Source organism: Oncorhynchus mykiss, chromosome 13 (assembly GCF_013265735.2).
Source record: "Oncorhynchus mykiss isolate Arlee chromosome 13, USDA_OmykA_1.1, whole genome shotgun sequence".
NCBI classification, from domain to species: domain Eukaryota; kingdom Metazoa; phylum Chordata; class Actinopteri; order Salmoniformes; family Salmonidae; genus Oncorhynchus; species Oncorhynchus mykiss.
Window position 1 is genome coordinate 38,574,288 of NC_048577.1, and position 20,978 is coordinate 38,595,265.

At 42.8% G+C, this 20,978-nt stretch overlaps 1 protein-coding gene and 1 pseudogene across 1 annotated transcript; one reads left to right on the top strand and one right to left on the bottom strand.

The window, feature by feature from the left end:
• Positions 1–2,842: 2,842 nt before the first annotated feature.
• Positions 2,843–5,021, bottom strand: LOC110486299 (annotated as a pseudogene).
• Positions 5,022–5,211: 190 nt separating this feature from the next.
• rrmj2 (ribosomal RNA methyltransferase 2) lies at positions 5,212–12,710 on the top strand. Its single transcript, NM_001165200.2, is given in 2 exon segments — positions 5,212–5,582; positions 12,101–12,710. Coding segments are annotated over 2 exon segments (735 nt in total). The 5' UTR covers positions 5,212–5,281; the 3' UTR covers positions 12,535–12,710.
• The last annotated feature ends 8,268 nt before the right edge of the window (positions 12,711–20,978 follow it).

Consider the following 20,978-nt stretch of genomic DNA (forward strand, 5'->3'; position numbering starts at 1 on the left):
ATCAGAGACTCACCAGCAGCAAGAGCGACATCATTGATGTATACAGAGAAGAGAGTCGGTCCAAGAATTGAACCCTGTGGCACCCCCATAGAGACTGCCAGAGGTCCGGACAGCAGACCCTCCGATTTGACACACTGAACTCTATCAGAGAAGTAGTTGGTGAACCAGGCGAGGCAATCATTTGAGAAACCAAGGCTGTCGAGTCTGCCGATGAGGATGTGGTGATTGACAGAGTCGAAAACCTTGGCCAGATCAATGAATACAGCTGCACAGTAATGTTTCTTATCGATGGTGGTTAAGATATCGTTTAGGACCTTGAGCATGGCTGAGGTGCACCCATGACCAGCTCTGAAACCAGATTGCATAGCAGAGAAGGTATGGTGAGATTCAAAATGGTCGGTAATCTGTTTGTTGACTTGGCTTTCGAAGACCTTAGAAAGGCAGGGTAGGATAGATATAGGTCTGTAGCAGTTTGGGTCAAGAGTGTCCCCCCCTTTGAACAGGGGGATGACCTCAGCTGCTTTCCAATCTTTGGGAATCTCAGACGACACGAAAGAGAGGTTGAACAGGCTAGTAATAGGGGTGGCAACAATTTCGGCAGATCATTTTAGAAAGAAGGGGTCCAGATTGTCTAGCCCGGCTGATTTGTAGGGGTCCAGATTTTGCAGCTCTTTCAGAACATCAGCTGACTGGATTTGGGAGGAGAAATGGGGAAGGCTTGGGTGAGTTGCTGTGGGGGGTGCAGTGCTGTTGACCGGGGTAGGAGTAGCCAGGTGGAAAGCATGGCCAGCCGTAGAAAAATGCTTATTGAAATTCTCAATTATAGTGGATTTATCAGTGGTGACAGTGTTTCCTATCTTCAGTGCAGTTGGCAGCTGGGAGGAGGTGTTCTTATTCTCCATGGACTTTACAGTGTCCCAGAACTTTTTTGAGTTAGTGTTGCAGGAAGCAAATTTCTGCTTGAAAAAGCTAGCCTTGGCTTTTCTAACTGCCTGTGTATAATGGTTTCTAGCTTCCCTGAACAGCTGCATATCACGGGGGCTGTTCGATACTAATGCAGAACGCCATAGGATGTTTTTGTGTTGGTTAAGGGCAGTCAGGTCTGGGGAGAACCAAGGGCTATATCTGTTCCTGGTTCTAAATTTCTTGAATGGGGCATGCTTATTTAAGATGGTTAGGAAGGCAGTTAAAAACAATAACCAGGCATCCTCTACTGACGGGATGAGATCAATATCCTCCAGTTCTCTGCTGCCAATGACTGGAACGAACTACAAAAATCTCTGAAACTGGAAACACTTATCTCCCTCACTAGCTTTAAGCACCAACTGTCAGAGCAGCTCACAGATTACTGCACCTGTACATAGCCCACCTATAATTTAGCCCAAACAACTACCTCTTTCCCAACTGTATTTAATTTATTTATTTATTTTGCTCCTTTGCACCACATTATTTTTATTTCTACTTTGCACATTCTTCCATTGCAAAACTACCATTCCAGTGTTTTACCTGCTATATTGTATTTACCTTGCCACCATGGCCTTTTTTGCCTTTACCTCCCTTCTCACCTCATTTGCTCACATTGTATATAGACTTGTTTATACTGTATTATTGACTGTATGTTTGTTTTACTCCATGTGTAACTCTGTGTCGTTGTATCTGTCGAACTGCTTTGCTTTATCTTGGCCAGGTCGCAATTGTAAATGAGAACTTGTTCTCAACTTGCCTACCTGGTAAGGCATAAAGGTAAAATAAATAACTAAATAAAGAGGGCAAGTTGGTTAGGATGATATCTATGAGGGTGCCTGTGTTTAAGGCTTTGGGGAGGTACCTGGTAGGTTCATTGATAATTTGTGTGAGATTGAGGGCATCAAGCTTAGATTGTAGGATGGCTGGGGTGTTAAGCATGTTCCAGTTTAGGTCGCCTAGCAGCACGAGCTCTGAAGATATGTGAACTGATTGCTCCCCATCTATGGTGTCCAGAGCACAGCTGGGGGCAGAGGGTGGTCTATAGCAGGTGGCAACAGTGAGAGACTTGTTTTTAGAGAGGTGGATTTTTAAAAGTAGAAGTTCAAATTGTTTGGGTACAGACCTGGATAGTAGGACAGAACTCTGCAGGCTATCTTTGCAGTAGATTGCAACAGTTTGGCAGTTCTATCTGTCTGAAAATGTTGTAGTTTGGGATGAACATTTCAGAATTTTTGGTGGTCTTCCTAAGCCAGGATTCAGACACAGCTAGAACATCCGGGTTGGCAGAGTGTGCTAAAGCAGTGAATAAAACAAACTTAGGGAGGAGGCTTCTAATGTTAACATGCATGAAACCAAGGCTATTACGGTTACAGAAGTCATCAAAAGAAAGCGCCTGGGGAATAGGAGTGGAGCTAGGCACTGCAGGGCCTGGATTTACCTCTACATCGCCAGAGGAACAGAGGAGGAGTAGGATAAGGATACGGCTAAAAGCAATACGAATTGGTCGTCTAGAACGTCTGGAACAGAGAGTAAAAGGAGGTTTCTGGGGGGCGATAAAATAGCTTCAAGGTATAATGTACAGACAAAGGTATGGTAGGATGTGAATACAGTGGAGGTAAACCTAGGTATTGAGTGATGATGAGAGAGATATTGTCTCTAGAAACATCATTGAAACCAGGAGATTTCATCGCATGTGTGGGTGGTGGAACTAATAGGTTGGATAAGGTATAGTGAGCAGGACTAGAGGCTCTACAGTGAAATAAGCCAATAAACACTAACCAGAACAGCAATGGACAAGGCATATTGACATTAAGGAGAGGCATGCTTAGTCAAGTGATCAAAAGGGTCCAGTGAGTAGTGAAGTTGGTTAGGGTCACGGCGATTCAGACAGCTAGCCAGGCCATCGGTAGCAAGCTAGCATAGGATGGAGGTCTGTTTTTAGCCACCTCGTGCGTTTCCGTCAGTAGGATTAGTTGGGTTCCGTGTGGTAGGGGGGATCAATCCAATTCGCAAAAAAACAAACAATAGATATAGTTATAGAGGCCCAAGAAAAAATAATTAAGTAACAAAAAATTAAGTAACAAAAAAGAGGTGCATTCTTTACTAAAGAGCACACTGCATTCGCACATACTTTAGAAATGTAATATAAACACAGTGGAATGGGATACATGTGTCAGCAACATTTACACATCCAGTATTTTGTTTTGGCTCAGTGGGAATTAATTTGACTGATTCACAGGCATATGGTCACTGGCAACAAAGGGTTTGTAAATTGACAAAGACCTGGGGATTTCTTGGCACTGAATATGAACAAGGGTAGCTGGAATCAGTAGGAATCCTGCAGTATTTCTCCAGGGATGTTTCAGGTAGGCAACAATGTGGGAATGCTCTTTGATACAGTATGAATGAGTCCGAGGCCAGTAGTCGGTCGTAAAGCTTTTCTACCTCCTCTAACTTGTGATCGATGATCAAGTCATGACCCTGAAATTTGAAGTAGCCAAAGAACTTCTTTTGAAGCATCAGTGGAAACCACAGAATATCGTCAACCCACATTTGACCAAAGGGTATCTTGTCCGAGTCGAACCACTGCGGCCTCATCTCTATAAGAGAAAGGGTATAAGTTAGTGAACTTCGTCAGACATCAGTCTAAAATGTCTATAAAAAAGGCATGTGGTATAGGGCAGCAGTTTTTTTCCAGGAAAACTATGGGGTCTATGATTATAGCCTATTGGGCTGAGTTTATCCTGGTCACAAACCAGGCCCTAAATAGAATGCATGAGATTGAGAATGAATACCATCCGACTCTGTTGGCTCCCCGTTGTAGTTGTCAGCTCGGAAAACATGGGTATCAAGCAGCTCTGTTTCTCCGATGAATTCAAATGTGATATTTCCAATCTTATGCATCCACTGTGAGGCCACTTTCCTCCTGCAGTTCTCTGGAAGAAACAAACTGTTTGTAAGTAGAGAGAAAGTAGCAGGAAAGTGTGTCACTTTCAGACCAGAGTAGGAAAAAAAATAGATAGTAGGCCTCAGATAACAGCCAATAATCAGACCATGCCTACTGTAACATCACAATATGACATGTATGGGGGTATGTAGTATCAGATGCTGCCCAGTGCTAAAATCTGTTAACATGATTTTACATGCAGATTGTTAAGCCAAACTGTAGGGAAACCTTTCAAGACATCTACAGAGGACTGCAAACAATCTCACCGCCTGGCAGCCTCTTCAATAGTCTCCCCAGGTTGGACTTTGCCACCAAACCCATTCCACTTCCCTGCTCCGAACCATCTCTTCTTCATGCCCAGCAGCACCCGTCCAGGCTGCACCACCAGCACCAGGGTCAGCAGCTTGTTGGTAAACATTGTACCTGTAATATACATAATCGGTGTGTAATAATCAGTAGACCACAATCCGTGGATGACCTCACTCTCTTGGTTGCATCGAAGCTACAGTATCTCTAGAGATGATACATTGCAGATTATTGAGAAGTATTCTGTAAAGTTATTTTCTGACAAAACACTATTGTAAAAGTTCTGGTATGCAAGACATCACAGCAGTGCACAGCAGCAAACTTGGACAAGTAGCCTTTTATTGCATTCTTCAAGTAGACTAGAAGTAAAACTCCATGCAAGTAACTTTCCTTTATAGCAACTTTTAGGTTGTCAATCTAGTCTTTAAATGGTTTTCATAGATTAGAGTTATCCAGAATGAATAACGAATTTCTCCAGTCCCGCGTTGACAGTGGCAAGGCCTGCCATGTGATCGTATTCAATGTGTCAGGCCTGTAACATTCGACATGGGTAAAGGATAAAATTGGTCGTTTTAGTTAAAGATCTGTGAAAATGTGTTACCCTCAAATATTGTGGACTGGAAACAGAAGTATAATGCCAAACCATTAAAAAAATCCATAGCTAGTGATAGCAGTTGCTGTAGTATTACGGTAACATATTTAATTACGCATCCTCATATAATTTAACATGTTTGAAAAAAAATAATTGCCACGCGTTATAACTTCCCCACAACAAGTAGATCTGCGCAGATTATGTGCATTATTGACGTTCTCGGACAGATGAATTAATTGCGATCAATTTAGCTCGCACAGCGCGCCGGGTTGGCGGATCACGTATGATTCTAATGTCGCCCTGCAGGACTACCGGGAGCCCTAAATTGCGGTGTCGGCTGTCTGACTAAATCGAGCGTGTCCAACACATTCACGTGACCAGGAAGTGCAACTACAAATTCGAACGAAATGCTGTCTGCCAGCAGCATTAGCACAGATTAGAACATTTTTGCCATTACATTTAGCTAAATAATGTGGTACTCAGTGTTACAAAAATCATATCTACATACCTCTGTACATGTCCTAAAAAAGGCTGCGCATAATCTGAAAGGAAAGAGTACTGCCGATCAGCGTTGGATAGTTCGGCAGCTTAATGACCCCTTTGTGAAGGCTGCCCATGTGCACAACTACCGGTGTAGAAGCGCCTTCAAACTGCTGGAGATTGATGACAAATATAAACTTTTAAAACCCGGATTCAACGTAATAGATTGTGGTGCTGCACCGGGTGCTTGGAGCCAGATAGCTGTTCACAGGGTCAACTCAACTGGGGCTAGTGAGTACGTCTTGTATTTACCCAACTGGCAGATTAGCACTGTTATAATTAATCGACCAGCCAGGCCAAATATACATTTTCCTGCATCTGACATTGTTCTGACTGCCATGTTTATTTACATGTATTTATCTAACCTTTATTTTGTTAGGGAGTCATACTGAGACCAAGGTCTCTTTTAGAGATGAGCCCTGAAAATACGCACAATAGAAATAAAACAAATGCAAGCGGAAAGAACGACATGGTCATAACAAAACAAACCCATTCATCAGTAATATGGTCCTCAATCAGCTTTCTGCATTGCCCTAGAGGCACCAGAACATCACATTTAAGAACATTTTGAAGATTATTCCACAAATCATGTGCACGAAAGGTAAATCAGCATTTAGTTAACTTTTAGTTACTTTCCAGAGTTAACCATCCCTGAGATCGGGTGTGGTAACGCCTATGTCTAAAGTTTAGTCAAGATGTTAGGTACAGTGGGAATTTTACAAAAAGGGCTTTATAAATGAAAACATAGCAATGTGACATCAAAGAGGGACAACCAACTTTCTGATAGAGAATGAAGTGATGAGTACTAAAATTGTCGCCCTTAATAAAACACAGTACGCTAAGTTAAACTGTAAAACTGCCTTTAATGAAGTGGCAGCTGCGTTCATATAGATGAGGCCGCCATAGTCTAGGACCGATAGGAACGTCAACTGAATAATCTGCTTTCTACTATTTAGGTGAGAGGCAGGACCTATTTCTATAGAAGAAGCCCATGATATTTCTATAGAAGAAGCTCATTATATTTATATAGAAGAAGCTTCTTACTAACTCATCAATTATACTTTTTAAAGACAGTTTTCATATGTCCCTGTAAGCAGGGACAAGATCAATACGAACACCATCCCAAGGACATATGCTTAAATCATCAGTTATTTTTATGTGCTCTAGAGAACAACATGTACTTAGTTTTACCTGCATTCAGTAGGCTACTCATTTCATCGCTGCCCGCACCTGCCCACCCGTCCAGCATCACTACTCTGGACGGTTCTGACTTAGAATATGTGGACAACTACAAATACCTAGGTGTCTGGTTAGACTGTAAACTCTCCTTCCAGACTCACATTAAACATCTCCAATCCAAAATTAAATCTAGAATCGGCTTCCTATTTCGCAACAAAGCATCCTTTACTCATGCTGCCAAACATACCCTTGTAAAACTGACCATCCTACCGATCCTCGACTTCGGCGATGTCATTTACAAAATAGCCTCCAACACTCTACTCAACAAATTGGATGCAGTCTATCACAGTGCCATCCGTTTTGTCACCAAAGCCCCATATACTACCCACTACTGTGACCTGTACGCCCTCGTTGGCTGGCCCTTGCTTCATACTCGTCGCCAAACCCAGGTCATCTACAAGTCTCTATTAGGGAAAGCCGCGCCTTATCTCAGCTCACTGGTCACCATAGCAGCACCCACCCGTAGCACATGCTCCAGCACGTATATCTCACTGGTCACCCCCAAAGCCAATTATTCCTTTGGCCGCCTCTCCTTCCAGTTCTCTGCTGCCAATGACTGGAATGAACTGCAAAAATCATTGAAGCTGGAGACTCTTAGCTCCCTCACTAGCTTTAAGCACCAGTTGTCAGAGCAGCTCACATATCACTGCACCTGTACATGGCTCATCTGTAAATAGCCCATCCAATCTACTTAATCCCCATACTGTATTTATTTATTTATCTTGCTCCATTGCACCCCAGTATCTCTACTTGCACATTCATCTTCTGCACATTCTACCATTCCAGTGTTTAATTGCTATATTGTAATTACTTTGCCACCATGGCCTATTTATTGCCTTACCTCTCTTATCCTACCTCATTTGCACATGCCATATATATATTTTTCTACTGTATTATTAATTGTATGTTTGTTTATTCCATGTGTAACTCTGTTGTTGTTGTATGTGTCGAACTGCTTTGCTTCATCTTGGCCAGGTGGCTGTTGCAAATGAAAACTTGTTCTCAACTAGCCTACCTGGTTAACTAAAGGTGAAATAAATAAAAAAAGACTGTAGCTCAGATAGAGCCTGGTCACCCATGGGGGCAATAGCATACACAACAGTATCATCGGTGTACAAGTGCAGGTAAAATATTTTTTTACAGACAAGTCGATATTGTTAATGTAAAAAGTACAGGACCCAGAATCGACCCCTGTGGGACACCTTTCATAGTATCCAGGAAACCTGATTTAACACCATCAGTAGATACACATTGAGTTCAATCTGTCAAGTCATTTTTAAACCAGTTACATTCAGCCTGGTCTAGACCAATTGAGGAAAGCCTCTGAATTAGCAGTGAATTATAAACAGTATCAAAAGGTCAATGTAGAGAGCAGCTCAATGTTGCCTTTTATCCATATAGTTAACCACATCATTTATAACTAGAGATGCAGCAGAGATAGTGCTATGACCTGGTCTAAAACCCGACTGATGCACATTTAGAATACATTTCAAAGATTCTTAGCTGAGAATTAATCAAGGATTGTAATATTTTAGCTAGGCAAGAAAGTTTTTAGAAATAGGCTGATAATTATTTAGGTCACAAGGGTCACCACCTTGGTGAAGGGGGGAGTACATGGGCTGCCTTCCAAACCTTGGGAATAGCAGCAGATATAATCATCAGGTTAAACAAATGGGTTAATGATTTAGCAATCAGGGGGGCAGAGAGCTGCAGCAAAAATATATCAAGCATATCAGCCCAATCTTAGGCAAGGCATCTAGCACATCACAGATAGTGCATTTTAAAATTTAAAACAAAGATTCACTAGGGGTGCGTTCATAAATTCATTCTGGATTGCCAGACAGAGCTCAGAGTGCGCTCTGGGCGTTCATAAATTCAGAGCGTTGTCCGTTTTGTAAATTCGGCGCATTCGGAGTGCACACTGGACGCTCTGGCTGAGGAGTAGGGTTGATCCGAGTGTTCTGACCTCACAACGGCAGTCAAGCACCCAAGCTCACTGGTTAAGTTAGCTAGCAGGCTAGCTACTTCCAGGCAGAAATGAAAGAACCTCACTCAGACCATTTTTCTTGCCCTAGCAGAGCTGGTTATTCAGAGGGTTGGTGACTGTAACTGTGCTGCTGGCAACAATTTTAAATACAACTTTTTGCTGAGGTTTACTGACACCTGCCATATTCAACGGGTGTTGAGTGTTTGAAAATTAATCAGTTATTCTGTGCTCTGGCTCACTCAGACAAGTGTGCTCTGGCTCACTCAGACAAGTGTGCTCTGGCTCACTCAGACAAGTGTGCTCTGGCTCACTCAGACAAGTGTGCTCTGGCACACTCAGACAAGTGTGCTCTGGCACACTCAGACAAGTGTGCTCTGGCACACTCAGACAAGTGTGCTCTGGCACACTCAGACAAGTGTGCTCTGGCACACTCAGACAAGTGTGCTCTGGCACACTCAGACAAGTGTGCTCTGGCACACTCAGACAAGTGTGCTCTGGCACACTCAGACAAGTGTGCTCTGGCACACCCAGACAAGTGTGTTCTGGCACACTCAGACAAGTGTGTTCTGGCACACTCAGACAAGTGTGTTCTGGCACACTCAGACAAGTGTGTTCTGGCACACTCAGACAAGTGTGTTCTGGCACACTCAGACAAGTGTGCTCTGAAATTGCAGTAGATCCAAAAATGCGGGAGATAGTGGCTAAATCAGAGTAGAACATGTCATTTAAAAACCCTTCTGGAGAAAATGTTTTAATGTCTCTTCTTAATTAAACACCGATTAGTATTTTGCTGTTTTGTATCTCTAATACATACTATGGAACAATTTTCACTGAGATCATACGCAAATACAAAAATATATATTTTCGGGGTTATTAGTGAGAATTAAATTAATCAATGAGGAGTTAACAGGGTTTTTCACATTTAGTCGTGTGGGTTTTGAGATGAATTGAGTCAGATTTTAGTCTATGTATATGCTCTTAAATTGATTTGAGGCCGGGGATAGCCAATCCAGATTAAAATCCCATAAAATGACCAACTCCGTGGAAAAACTCTCAGATATAACACCAATAACATCCGCCATGGCAGCGGTAAATCCCAGAAACAAATAAGTGTGTATTCTGGTTTAATGGGCACATCTACAACCAGGAGCTAAAATGTATTGGGAATATAAATATTTAAAGATTGGGACACCATGAAATTAGATTTGACATATATGGCCACTCCTCCCCCTTTCTGTAATCTGTCACATCTAAATACATTTATAATAATTTACTTCAATGTCTTTATCAGATACAGAACCATTTAACCATGTTTCCGAGTGAACCAGAATGTCCGGACACGAGTCCTGCACCCAAATGTTAAAAAATCATACTTCCCACAATTAGGTGCATCAGCCCAAGACCCTTGGGATTTAAAGTCAGAGGGGGTATTCACCTCAGTCCCATAAGAGCTAACAGGCACAGGGTCATCTGCAGCTATTTGTTGAGTGAGCTGAGACTTAGCCATGGTCTCTGGCCAACCCACATGAGAGCAGAGTAGACAGCATTTGACAGACCTCCCTCAAGTTGCTGGATGCAGGGGATGGGGGGGGGGGGGGGGGGGGGGGGGGGTCTGGGAGAGCAGTGTTGGCAGAGCTCAGTCCACCCTGATGAAGCTCCTGCCAAAGGAGGCGGCTGCCAATGCTGCATTCTGGGTGTGCACAGGAGGCCTTGGTGTGGCTCCTCTTGCAGGGCTGGAGCTGCTATGGGGAGCAGGAGTGTCCCAGGCCTGTCCCGGGGATGGGAGTAGGGAGTGTAACCAAAACGAGCCTGGGAAGGAGGTTGTGGGGGAATTGAGGAGGGTGGTATGGAGGACAGTGTGGCTGATTATGTGAATGATACATGGTGTGGACTGCATCATGTGGTGCACTACCTACCCTCAACAGTGTTTTGCTAGACCCTAGGGTAGTGGTCGGTGCAGTGTAGTGCTGTGCTGTGCTGTGATGGGTCTGGTAGAGCTGTGCTGTAATGGGCCAGGTCTGGTTGAGCTGTGCTGTGATGGGTCTGGTTGAGCTGTGCTGAGGCAGGCCTGGTCTGGTAACATGGGAGGGAGATTGTAGGGGGAATTGAAGAGGGTGGTGTGGAGGGCAGTGTGGCCGGCGATGCTCCAAACTCTGCATGGGGCCTCTTTGACTGCGTACGGCTTGGGCATAGCTCAGTGTATCTGTATGCAGTTCCTTGGAGAGAAGTGGTAGAGGGTGGTGTTGGCGGGGTCAGTGTTGCTGCCTGTTCTCCAATCTCTGAGGTGCCACCAGATGCAGGTCTAATGGAACGTCTGACGTTGGGCCTTAGCACACAGTCCCGAGAGAGGCTGCCATTTACCCTCTGGATGGTGGTGGGTGGAAATCTCTCCTCTGGAGCAGGGTAGATATTACTATAGTCACAAAGGGGAAGATGGTGGAGGCCCTTTCTATCACTCCCCTTAGTGATGTGGTCACCCCCTCCTGTTGGGCACACAGGTCCCCGTGTGAATGATGATATGGCTGGGGGAGACAAGCTGGGCCACAGTCATTATCTCCAAAGCTCTCTCTGTTGTGGGGCACCATAACTTTGACACGTCTTTATTTGGGGAAAGTTTTTTCTCTCATATACATTTTCCATTTGAGTCCATGATTAATATAATGTCTGGTTTTTTGTCAGGTCTGTGGAGGATGGCAGGAGTGATTGGAGAATTACAGGCTGTGAGTTGGGGATGGAGTGGTCAGTTGGGTTGGTGGGTTCTGATTCAGCTGTTGTCCTGGTTTTTGTCGGACTCTTTGTAGAGTGGATGGTTGTGGCTGAGAAATTCCTGCCTTAGCTCATGTAGCTCCTTCTGCAGGTCGTGCATGTGGCTGGTGTTGACTGTGCTGGGCAGTCTACACACTTCCATCCTGAGAGCCTGGTTTTCCTCCTCAACATTATTCATTGCACACTGCGGCTCCCAAACCTCATCCCGATGCTGAAGCACCAGGCTGATCTTCTCCTCTAGAAGATGCTGTGGTACTGCTGGTGTCACGCGTTAGAGATTCATGCTCAGGGCTGTGTCTGCTGCAGGCGAGAGAGGAACAGCGACACTGGGGACTACATACTAGGGCACAGAGGGAGTGGAGGCTGTTGTCGGTAGTGACAGTGGAGAGGTTGTAAGTTTAGCAACAAGAGGTTTTATTTGGTCGAAGTAGTGGACAAATTGATCCAAACTGGCCACTGAACCTTGAACCGTCTCAGTACCGTTATAGTAAATTTGAATGTTACTTTTGGTGGTGGAATCAATGTACAGATGCCTCACTGTTTTCTTTTCTGACATTTTAAGTTCATTGTTGGTCTTGTGGAGAGCTGTGTGACAAGCATTCGGATCATCTGTAGAACATCAGTTTGACATCAGTGAAATGAATTGTCAAGGCTCGACAGTGTTATCCCAATGTCCTTTTAGCACAAGAAGCTGTGAAAATGAGTTATGACGGTAGTTCCACACTTCATGACCTCTTGCATGTTTTGTTTCTTCCAGATGGAGAATTCCCCCGTGGCACTGTGGTTGGAATTGACCTTCTGCGTATAGCACCTCTAGATGGAGCTCACTTCCTGTCCAATCATGACATCACCGACCCAGTCACACATGCCAAGCTGCTTGAACTTCTCCCTGGTGCCCAGGCTCATGTCATCATGAGTGATATGGCACCCAATGCCAGTGGTTTCAAGGAGATGGACCATGAAAAACTCATCACAATGTCATTGTCATTGATTGACTTGGCTGCGAAGGTGTTGCAGACCGGTGGCTCTCTCATTTGTAAGTATTGGGACGGGGCATTGGCGCACCAGCTTCAACAGAAGCTTTCAGCTGTGTTCCGTGACGTCAGGACAGTCAAACCAAAAGCCAGCCGAAAGGAGTCGTCGGAGTTGTTTTTCCTTGCCCGGTCGTACAGAGAAAATAAAATAGTCTGACTGTATATTTTAATGCGTGTTGTAAGCTTTGTTCACCTGCAAAGAACGGCTTGAGGTGCTAAAGCACTTGAGGAGCCCCTCTATTTCTCCTTCCTGAATGTACTTTTTGTAAAAAAAATCTATAGTGTGCTATGATATCTTTACCCAACTCATTAAAATCGATGGATATTCTACAATGATTAACATTAGTCAACGTCTACAATTCTTGAAACCTTCCCTAAAATATTTTAGACATACTTTATAAGTACAAGTCCCATCCATACCACATCTGTAAATCCAACAAGAAATTTGGATCAAGCATGCATCATTCATTTCTCACTCGAGCTGAAATATTTAGCCTACCAGAAGATGGCACCCTTGAGGTATCAATAAGCTGTGCATTTGCAGGCCAACAATTTCTCCGTACTGGCTGTTTTCATCTTTGCCCACAGACACGGTGATATCAACATCTACGGGCCAGAATGTATTGTATGTATCAAGCCCTTGTCATCAGAGCCACCGTGTTCCTCAAGTAAATTTCTGTGCCCGTCAGAACTATTCTTTTTCCTTTGTCAGGCATGTTTGTAGTACAAAGTACATTTGGTATTTGTGAGATAATAAGTATTCCAGTTTGCCATTTGTAATGCTTATAATCTGTTTTGCCAGCCATGTAGTAACATGTAATCATTCTCTCATTTAGGGCTTATAAAGGGAAAACGGGCTGGATGAAAGAGCCATGGACAGCATGACTAATGAAAAGGCTGATGCCACTGAAGCCGTGCATTATAAATAGTGTTGGTCTTCGCTCTCAGAGAGCGGGGATGTGCTCTTCAATACATCATCAGGCTGGCATTTGAATGCTCTGCTTGAAATGATGTGGTTTTGAATTATTTTTGCCAAGTGGACTGCCACTGATTGAGATTTCCCTCAGATACAGAGCTAAATACCTTGGGATGAAGGCCCACAGTAGTGTTGATTTGGCACTATTTACTTTGCCTGTTTGTCTCTCTTGTCACTGACTACTTTCTGTAATTATGTGGCTCTCAGGGTTTGAAAGTACTCTGCTGATTTTACCAGGAACAAAGAAACAAATGTATCAGAACTGTGCAATAGACTGAGAACACAATTAAATGTGATGGGGAAAGGAGAAACAGATACAAATGTTTCTTAAAATAGAGAATATGATGAAAAGAACCTCACCATAAAGAAGCACATGGAAGGTTTCATATATTTGATACCATACATTGGTGGAGGGGCCCTGTCTCCATGACGCTATTATAAACCTTCATACAATTAGCCAGTGAGCTGTGACTTTCAAGCCATCGATACCTCCCTGTTATCTCCTAAGTTATAGAAGTGATCAGCAGCTAGATTGTAAAGGGTTCATTGTTCGCGTATTGAGTTCCACATGACTTGTGTTACACAGCACATAGAATGAATAGTAATGTGGACATCTGAGCCTGCACAAAAATATTAGGTACGTGCGTGACAAATCAACCTCATTTTAAACGTTGTCTACATGGTATCGACCACTGAACTCTACCTTGAATTATGTTTTTCAAATGCCTCGACTTTTCACAAATCATTGAAGACCAAAGACACAAATATTTCCCAGTTAAACCGACTGAATGAGCAAGGCATTTCTATTCAATAGTCCTTCAACCGCACTGCCATAAATGAGACTAGCACCGGCTATACAAGTTCCACCATAGAGTGGTTTGGAGCCAGTCACCTTTACCATCAAGCATTGTGTGTAGGTAGGAGGGGACATAATAGATTACGTTGCACACTGTGTGAGCTGATATGCTGTCCAGATTTCTTTCCACCGCCGTGGTAACCTCAAGTTCGATTTGTTATTGCTGCTGACGCAGAGGTCATTGTGGTACGATTAACCACAGCACGTGTGAAGGTTTCACCTGCTCCAGCAGGAAAGTGTGCAAGGAACTTCTGAAGTAAACTAGAAATGTTTAGAGGCCTAACACAATCGTGAATAAATGCATTGTTTTGGCATTCCGTGTTCCAATATTGGTGCATTGCCTTGGTAAGAAGATCCAGATCTTTCTCCTAGTCTCCATGTAGTTAAGGCTACCTTGTGTCTAATAATTTGCCCTCCCATTCTTGTCTTTGAAGAGTCCTCAATTTCCAGCTTCAGGGACATGCTGCGTTTCACTAGTTTCTGTAATGTAGTGTAAATGAAGTGCCTGGAGTTTCACCAGAGCGCTGATAGGGCTCTGGTAAATCGACCTGGCTGGGGTATCCTGGAATGACATTGACCTCATTCTGTCAGTAGAGGATGCCTGGTTGTTCTTTGAAAGTGCCTTCCTCACCACAAGCATGCTCCATTCAAAAAATGTACAACCAGGAATAGATATAGCCCTTGGTTCACTCCAGACCTGTCTGCCCTTGACCAGCACAAAAACATCCAGTGGTGTTCTGCATTAGCATCGAATAGCCCCTGTGATATGCAACTTTTCAGGGATGTTAGGAACCAATATACACTGTCAGTTAGGAAAGCTAAGGCTAGCTTTTTTCAAACAGAAATTTGCATCCTGTAGTACAAACTCAAAAAAGTTCTGGGACACTGTAAAGTCCATGGAGAATAAGAGCACCTCCCAACTGCACTGAGGCTAGGAAACACTGTCACTACCGATAAATCCACAATAATTAAACATTTCAAAAAGTATTTTTCTACGGCTGGCCATGCTTTCCACCTGGCTACCCCTACCCTGGTCAACAGCCCTGCGCTCCCCACAGCAACTCGTCCAAACCTCCCCCACTTCTCCTTCACCCAAATTCAGCTGATGTTCTGAAAGAGCTGCAAAAGCTGGACCCCTACAAATCAACCGGGCTAGACAATCTGGACCCTCTCTTTCTAAAATGATCTGCCGAAATTGTTGCAACCCCTATTACTAGCCTGTTCAACCTCTCTTTCGTATCGTCTGAGATTCCCATAGATTGGAAAGCTGCCACGGTCATCCCCCTCTTCAAAGTGGGAGACACTCTAGACCCAAACTGCTACAGACCTATATCTATTCTACCCTGCCTTTCTAAGGTCTTTAAAAGTCAAGTTAACAAACAGATTACTGACCATTTCGAATCTCACTGTATCTTCTCCGCTATTCAATCTGGTTTCAGAGCTGGTCATGGGTGCACCTCAGCCACGCTCAAGGTCCTAAACGATATCATAACCGCCATCGATAAGAGATATTACTGTGCAGCCGTATTCATCGATCTGGCCAAGGCTTTCAACTTTGTCAATCACAACATTCTTATTGGCAGACTCAACAGCCTTGGTTTCTCAAATGATTGCCTCGTTTGGTTCACCAACTACTTCTCCGATAGCGTTCAGTATGTCAAATCGGAGGGCCTGTTGTCCGGACCTCTGGCAGTCTCTATGGGGGTGCCACAGGGTTCAATTCTCAGAACCACACGGGGGGACCTAGTGAATGACCTGCAGAGAGCTGGGACCAAAGTAACAAAGCCTACCATCAGTAACACACTACGCCGCCAGGGACTCAAATCCTGTAGTGCCAGACGTGTCCCCCTGCTTAAGCCAGTACATGTCCAGGCCCGTCTGAAGTTTGCTAGAGAGCATTTGGATGATCCAGAAGAAGATTGGGAGAATGTCATATGGTCAGATGAAACCAAACTAGAACGTTTTGGTAAAAACTAAAGTCGTCGTGTTTGGAGGACAACGAATGCTGATTTGCATCCAAAGAACACCATACCTACTGTGAAAAGCATGGGGGTGGAAACATCATGCTTTGAGGCTGTTTTTCTGCAAAGGGACCAGGACGACTGATCCGTGTAAAGGAAAGAATGAATGGGGCCATGTATCGTGAGATTTTGAGTGAAAACCTCCTTCCATCAGCAAGGGCATTGAAGATGAAACGTGGCTGGGTCTTTCAGCATGACAATGATCCCAAACACACCGTCCGGGCAACGAAGGAGTGGCTTCGTAAGAAGCATTTCAAGGTCCTGGAGTGGCCTAGCCAGTCTCCAGATCTCAACCCCATAGAAAATCTTTGGAGGGAGGTGAAAGTCTGTGTTGCCCAGCAACAGCCCCAAAACATCACTGCTCTAGAGGAGATCTGCATTGAGGAATGGGCCAAAATACCAGCAACAGTGTGTGAAAGTATTGAGGAACTTTTGTTATTTACTAAATACTTATTTTCCAATGTAATTTGCAAATAATAAATTCATTAAAAATCCTACAATGTGATTTTCTGGATTTTTTTTCTTAACATTTTGTCTGTCATAGTTGAAGTGTACCTATGATAAAAATTACAGGCCTCTCTCATCTTTTTAAGTGGGAGAACTTGCACAATTGGAGGCTGACTAAATACCTTTTTGCCCCACTGTATATGGCCAGTATACCATGGCTAAGGGCTGTTCTTAATAAAAGTTGGACAGTTTTATCTCAATCTCTTCATTCAAAGACTCAATCATGGACACTTCCTGACAGTTGTGTCTGCTTTGTGTGATGCATTATTGTCTTTACCTTCTTGCCCTTTGTCCTGTTGTCTGTGCCCAATCATGTTTGTACCATGTTTTGTGCTCCTACCATGTGTCTCTACCACGTTGTGTTGCTATCATGCTGTGTTATGTGTTGCTGCCTTACTATGTTGTTGTCTTAGGTCTCTCTTTATGTAGTGTTGTGTTGTCGCTCTTTGTCGTGATGTGTGTTTTGTCCTATATTTTAATTTTTTTATCCCAATTATAAAATTATGCACGATGCATTGACACAACCCTTAGCCGTGCTATATTGGCCATATACCACAAACACCCGAGGTGCCTTATTGCTATTATAAACTGGTTACCAACATAATTAGATCAGTAAAAATAAATGTTTTGTCATACCCGTGGTATACGATCTGATATACCACAGCTGTCAGCCAATCAGCATTCAGAGCTCAAACCTCCCAGTTTATAAATGGGCATTTTGCTATCTTTACAAACCCTGATGTAAAGATAGTCCTGCTATTCAATAGATACACGACACGACTTCTGATGCCAGCCTTTGTGTTCAGCCATCCCCAAGTATAATGTCTACCAGCTGCTTTTCAGAATTATACAGCCTTTACAAGTTGCAAAAGAATGAGAGATATAAGTATTTTATGGGTCACAACAGAAGATAACCTCTTAAATTCCTATTCTTTTCAAATTATTTGAAAAATCAGACATTTTACTTTCAATTGGGGTTGTTCATACTAAATTGGTGAAACAAAACATATTTCTTTTAGCGTAGTGCCTAACAGTGTTTTAACATTTCTACTGAATAAAAGCTCTCAACGGTTTAATTTTATTTAATTAATCAACTGCTCTCAGGCTTAGGCTGAATATACTCTACATGAATAAATGCCCTTCAAATTACCACCGAGTTAATATCCTTGTTGAAATCTGATTAATACCTAAAATGGAGTTTTTTGAAGTCTGATTATCCCATGAAATGGAATTTTTAAACCTAATTATGACTTGATTTGCATGTATTTATGGCACCAATGAAATAGATAGTTCATGTTAATGTATTAATTACATCTGCTTATTTGGTTTCCTTTAGGCAACATGTCACTTTTTCTTTAGGAGTGATGACTGAGTATACTTTGTTGAACACATTTCTGGCCATGCTGAAATGACGTTAATAAAGAAGAAACCTTCTTGAATCCCAATTGTTTCTTCCGTTGATGGAGAGAAATGTGAAAAGCTGACCCATTTTTGTTTTCTCCTCCTTACTTGTTGATCATCCACTTCTTTTTGTATTCAGATCACATTTTAATATTATTCCCTAAACGCTGTGTGCTGCTGACACGTATTTAGATGCAATCCTACAATCCCTTTGCACTTGTTACTGCTGTTGCTGAAAGGGCTAGGCATAATGCCTTGCGGGTTAATTTACCTTTGTGGAGACAGCTGGTGGCTTGTACGTAAATAGTAGCCAATTTAGCGAAACAAAAATAAGAATCATTTGGAGGCACTATAAATTCCTTCAAATTCAATTATGGAAATGAGATCACCTCTTTAATCATCTGGCTTGTGAACAGACTTCCACTGCTTTAGAGGAACTGTTTGAAGTTAACTTTCTAATGTGTTTCCTTTCTTTCAGGCAGCACTAGGGATTTCCAATAAACTTTCTCATGGATTGTGGTGGAAATGTATTCCCACGGGGATTGTTAATAGATGTAGCTACCTGGCTCCGTCAGCAATGAGTTAATTTGCTTTCATGCTAAAAGCCTGTATCCGGGAGATTAGGAGCCTCTCTTTTAGTGGTTAAATTCAGGAAGTGGCTTGGGCCTGAACGTAAAGTGATGTTGTCTGCAGTCATTTGAGTTCAGAGTTGGATGACACATGAGAAATTGGTGCTTGTCAAGTTAGGATTCGGCCTTTAGAGAAGGACGAAGAAAGTTGCCAACCAAGCATTGCATGCAGATCCTGACACGTGGCTATTATTTGTTAAAGGATTACCTTTGCTTAACAAAATGTGAAACTTCTAATGTGCAAACAGTAAAAAAAATAAAAATACAAAATCTGGAAAAGGTATTTATTTTCTAGTCACCTCATCTTGCTTTGACACAGCAGAAAAAAAACTTTCTTTAGAGCATTGAATCCCAGTGCTCACATCTGTATGACATCAAAGAAAGCATAAGATCAAATGTGACTGCATTAGAGCAACACAGTTGACTCAATAATCAGTTCACTGCATCAGGACGCTGCATTCACTTCTTGGAAGAAGAAATGGATGAAGTTAAACGACATTACCAACACACACCCCCTAGCTTGTTGAATAGACTTTTAGGCCATTATCCACTTATCCAATTTTATAAGCAAGCACAAATTATGGTTGACTGGCCAAGCATTCATAACTGCACTGACAGTTAAATGAACTTGAATTGACATTTGACACATTTATCAGATGCGCTTATCCAGAAATCTCTTGATGTACAGTGCCTTGCGAAAGTATTCGGCCCCTTTGAACTTTGCGACCTTTTGCCACATTTCAGGCTTCAAACATAAAGATATAAAACTGTATTTTTGTGTGAAGAATCAACAACAAGTGGGACACAATCATGAAGTGGAACGACATTTATTGGATATTTCAAACTTTTTTAACAAATCAAAAACTGAAAAATTGGGCGTGCAAAATTATTCAGCCCCCTGAAGTTAATACTTTGTAGCGCCACCTTTTGCTGCGATTACAGCTGTAAGTCGCTTGGGGTATGTCTCTATCAGTTTTGCACACCGAGAGACTGAAATGTTTTCCCATTCCTCCTTGCAAAACAGCTCGAGCTCAGTGAGGTTGGATGGAGAGCATTTATGAACAGCAGTTTTCAGTTCTTTCCACAGATTCTCGATTGGATTCAGGTCTGGACTTTGACTTGGCCATTCTAACACCTGGATATGTTTATTTTTGAACCATTCCATTGTAGATTTTGCTTTATGTTTTGGATCATTGTCTTGTTGAAAGACAAATCTCCGTCCCAGTCTCATGTCTTTTGCAGACTCCATCAGGTTTTCTTCCAGAATGGTCCTGTATTTGGCTCCATCCATCTTCCCATCAATTTTAACCATCTTCCCTGTCCCTGCTGAAGAAAAGCAGGCCCAAACCATGATGCTGCCACCACCATGTTTGACAGTGGTTATGGTGTGTTCAGGGTGATGAGCTGTGTTGCTTTTACGCCAAACATTACGTTTTGCATTGTTGCCAAAAAGTTCAATTTTGGTTTCATCTGACCAGAGCACCTTCTTCCACATGTTTGGTGTGTCTCCCAGGTGGCTTGTGGCAAACTTTAAACAACACTTTTTATGGATATCTTTAAGAAATGGCTTTCTTCTTGCCACGCTTCCATAAAGGCCAGATTTGTGCAATATACGACTGATTGTTGTCCTATGGACAGAGTCTCCCACCTCAGCTGTAGATCTCTGCAGTTCATCCAGAGTGATCATGGGCCTCTTGGCTGCATCTCTGATCAGTCTTCTCCTTGTATGAGCTGAAAGTTTAGAGGGACGGCCAGGTCTTGGTAGATTTGCAGTGGTCTGATACTCCTTCCATTTCAATATTATCGCTTGCACAGTGCTCCTTGGGATGTTTAAAGCTTGGGAAATCTTTTTGTATCCAAATCCGGCTTTAAACTTCTTCACAACAGTATCTCGGACCTGCCTGGTGTGTTCCTTGTTCTTCATGATGCTCTCTGCGCTTTTAACGGACCTCTGAGACTATCACAGTGCAGGTGCATTTATACGGAGACTTGATTACACACAGGTGGATTGTATTTATCATCATTAGTCATTTAGGTCAACATTGGATCATTCAGAGATCCTCACTGAACTTCTGGAGAGAGTTTGCTGCACTGAAAGTAAAGGGGCTGAATAATTTTGCACGCCCAATTTTTCAGTTTTTGATTTGTTAAAAAAGTTTGAAATATCCAATAAATGTCGTTCCACTTCATGATTGTGTCCCACTTGTTGTT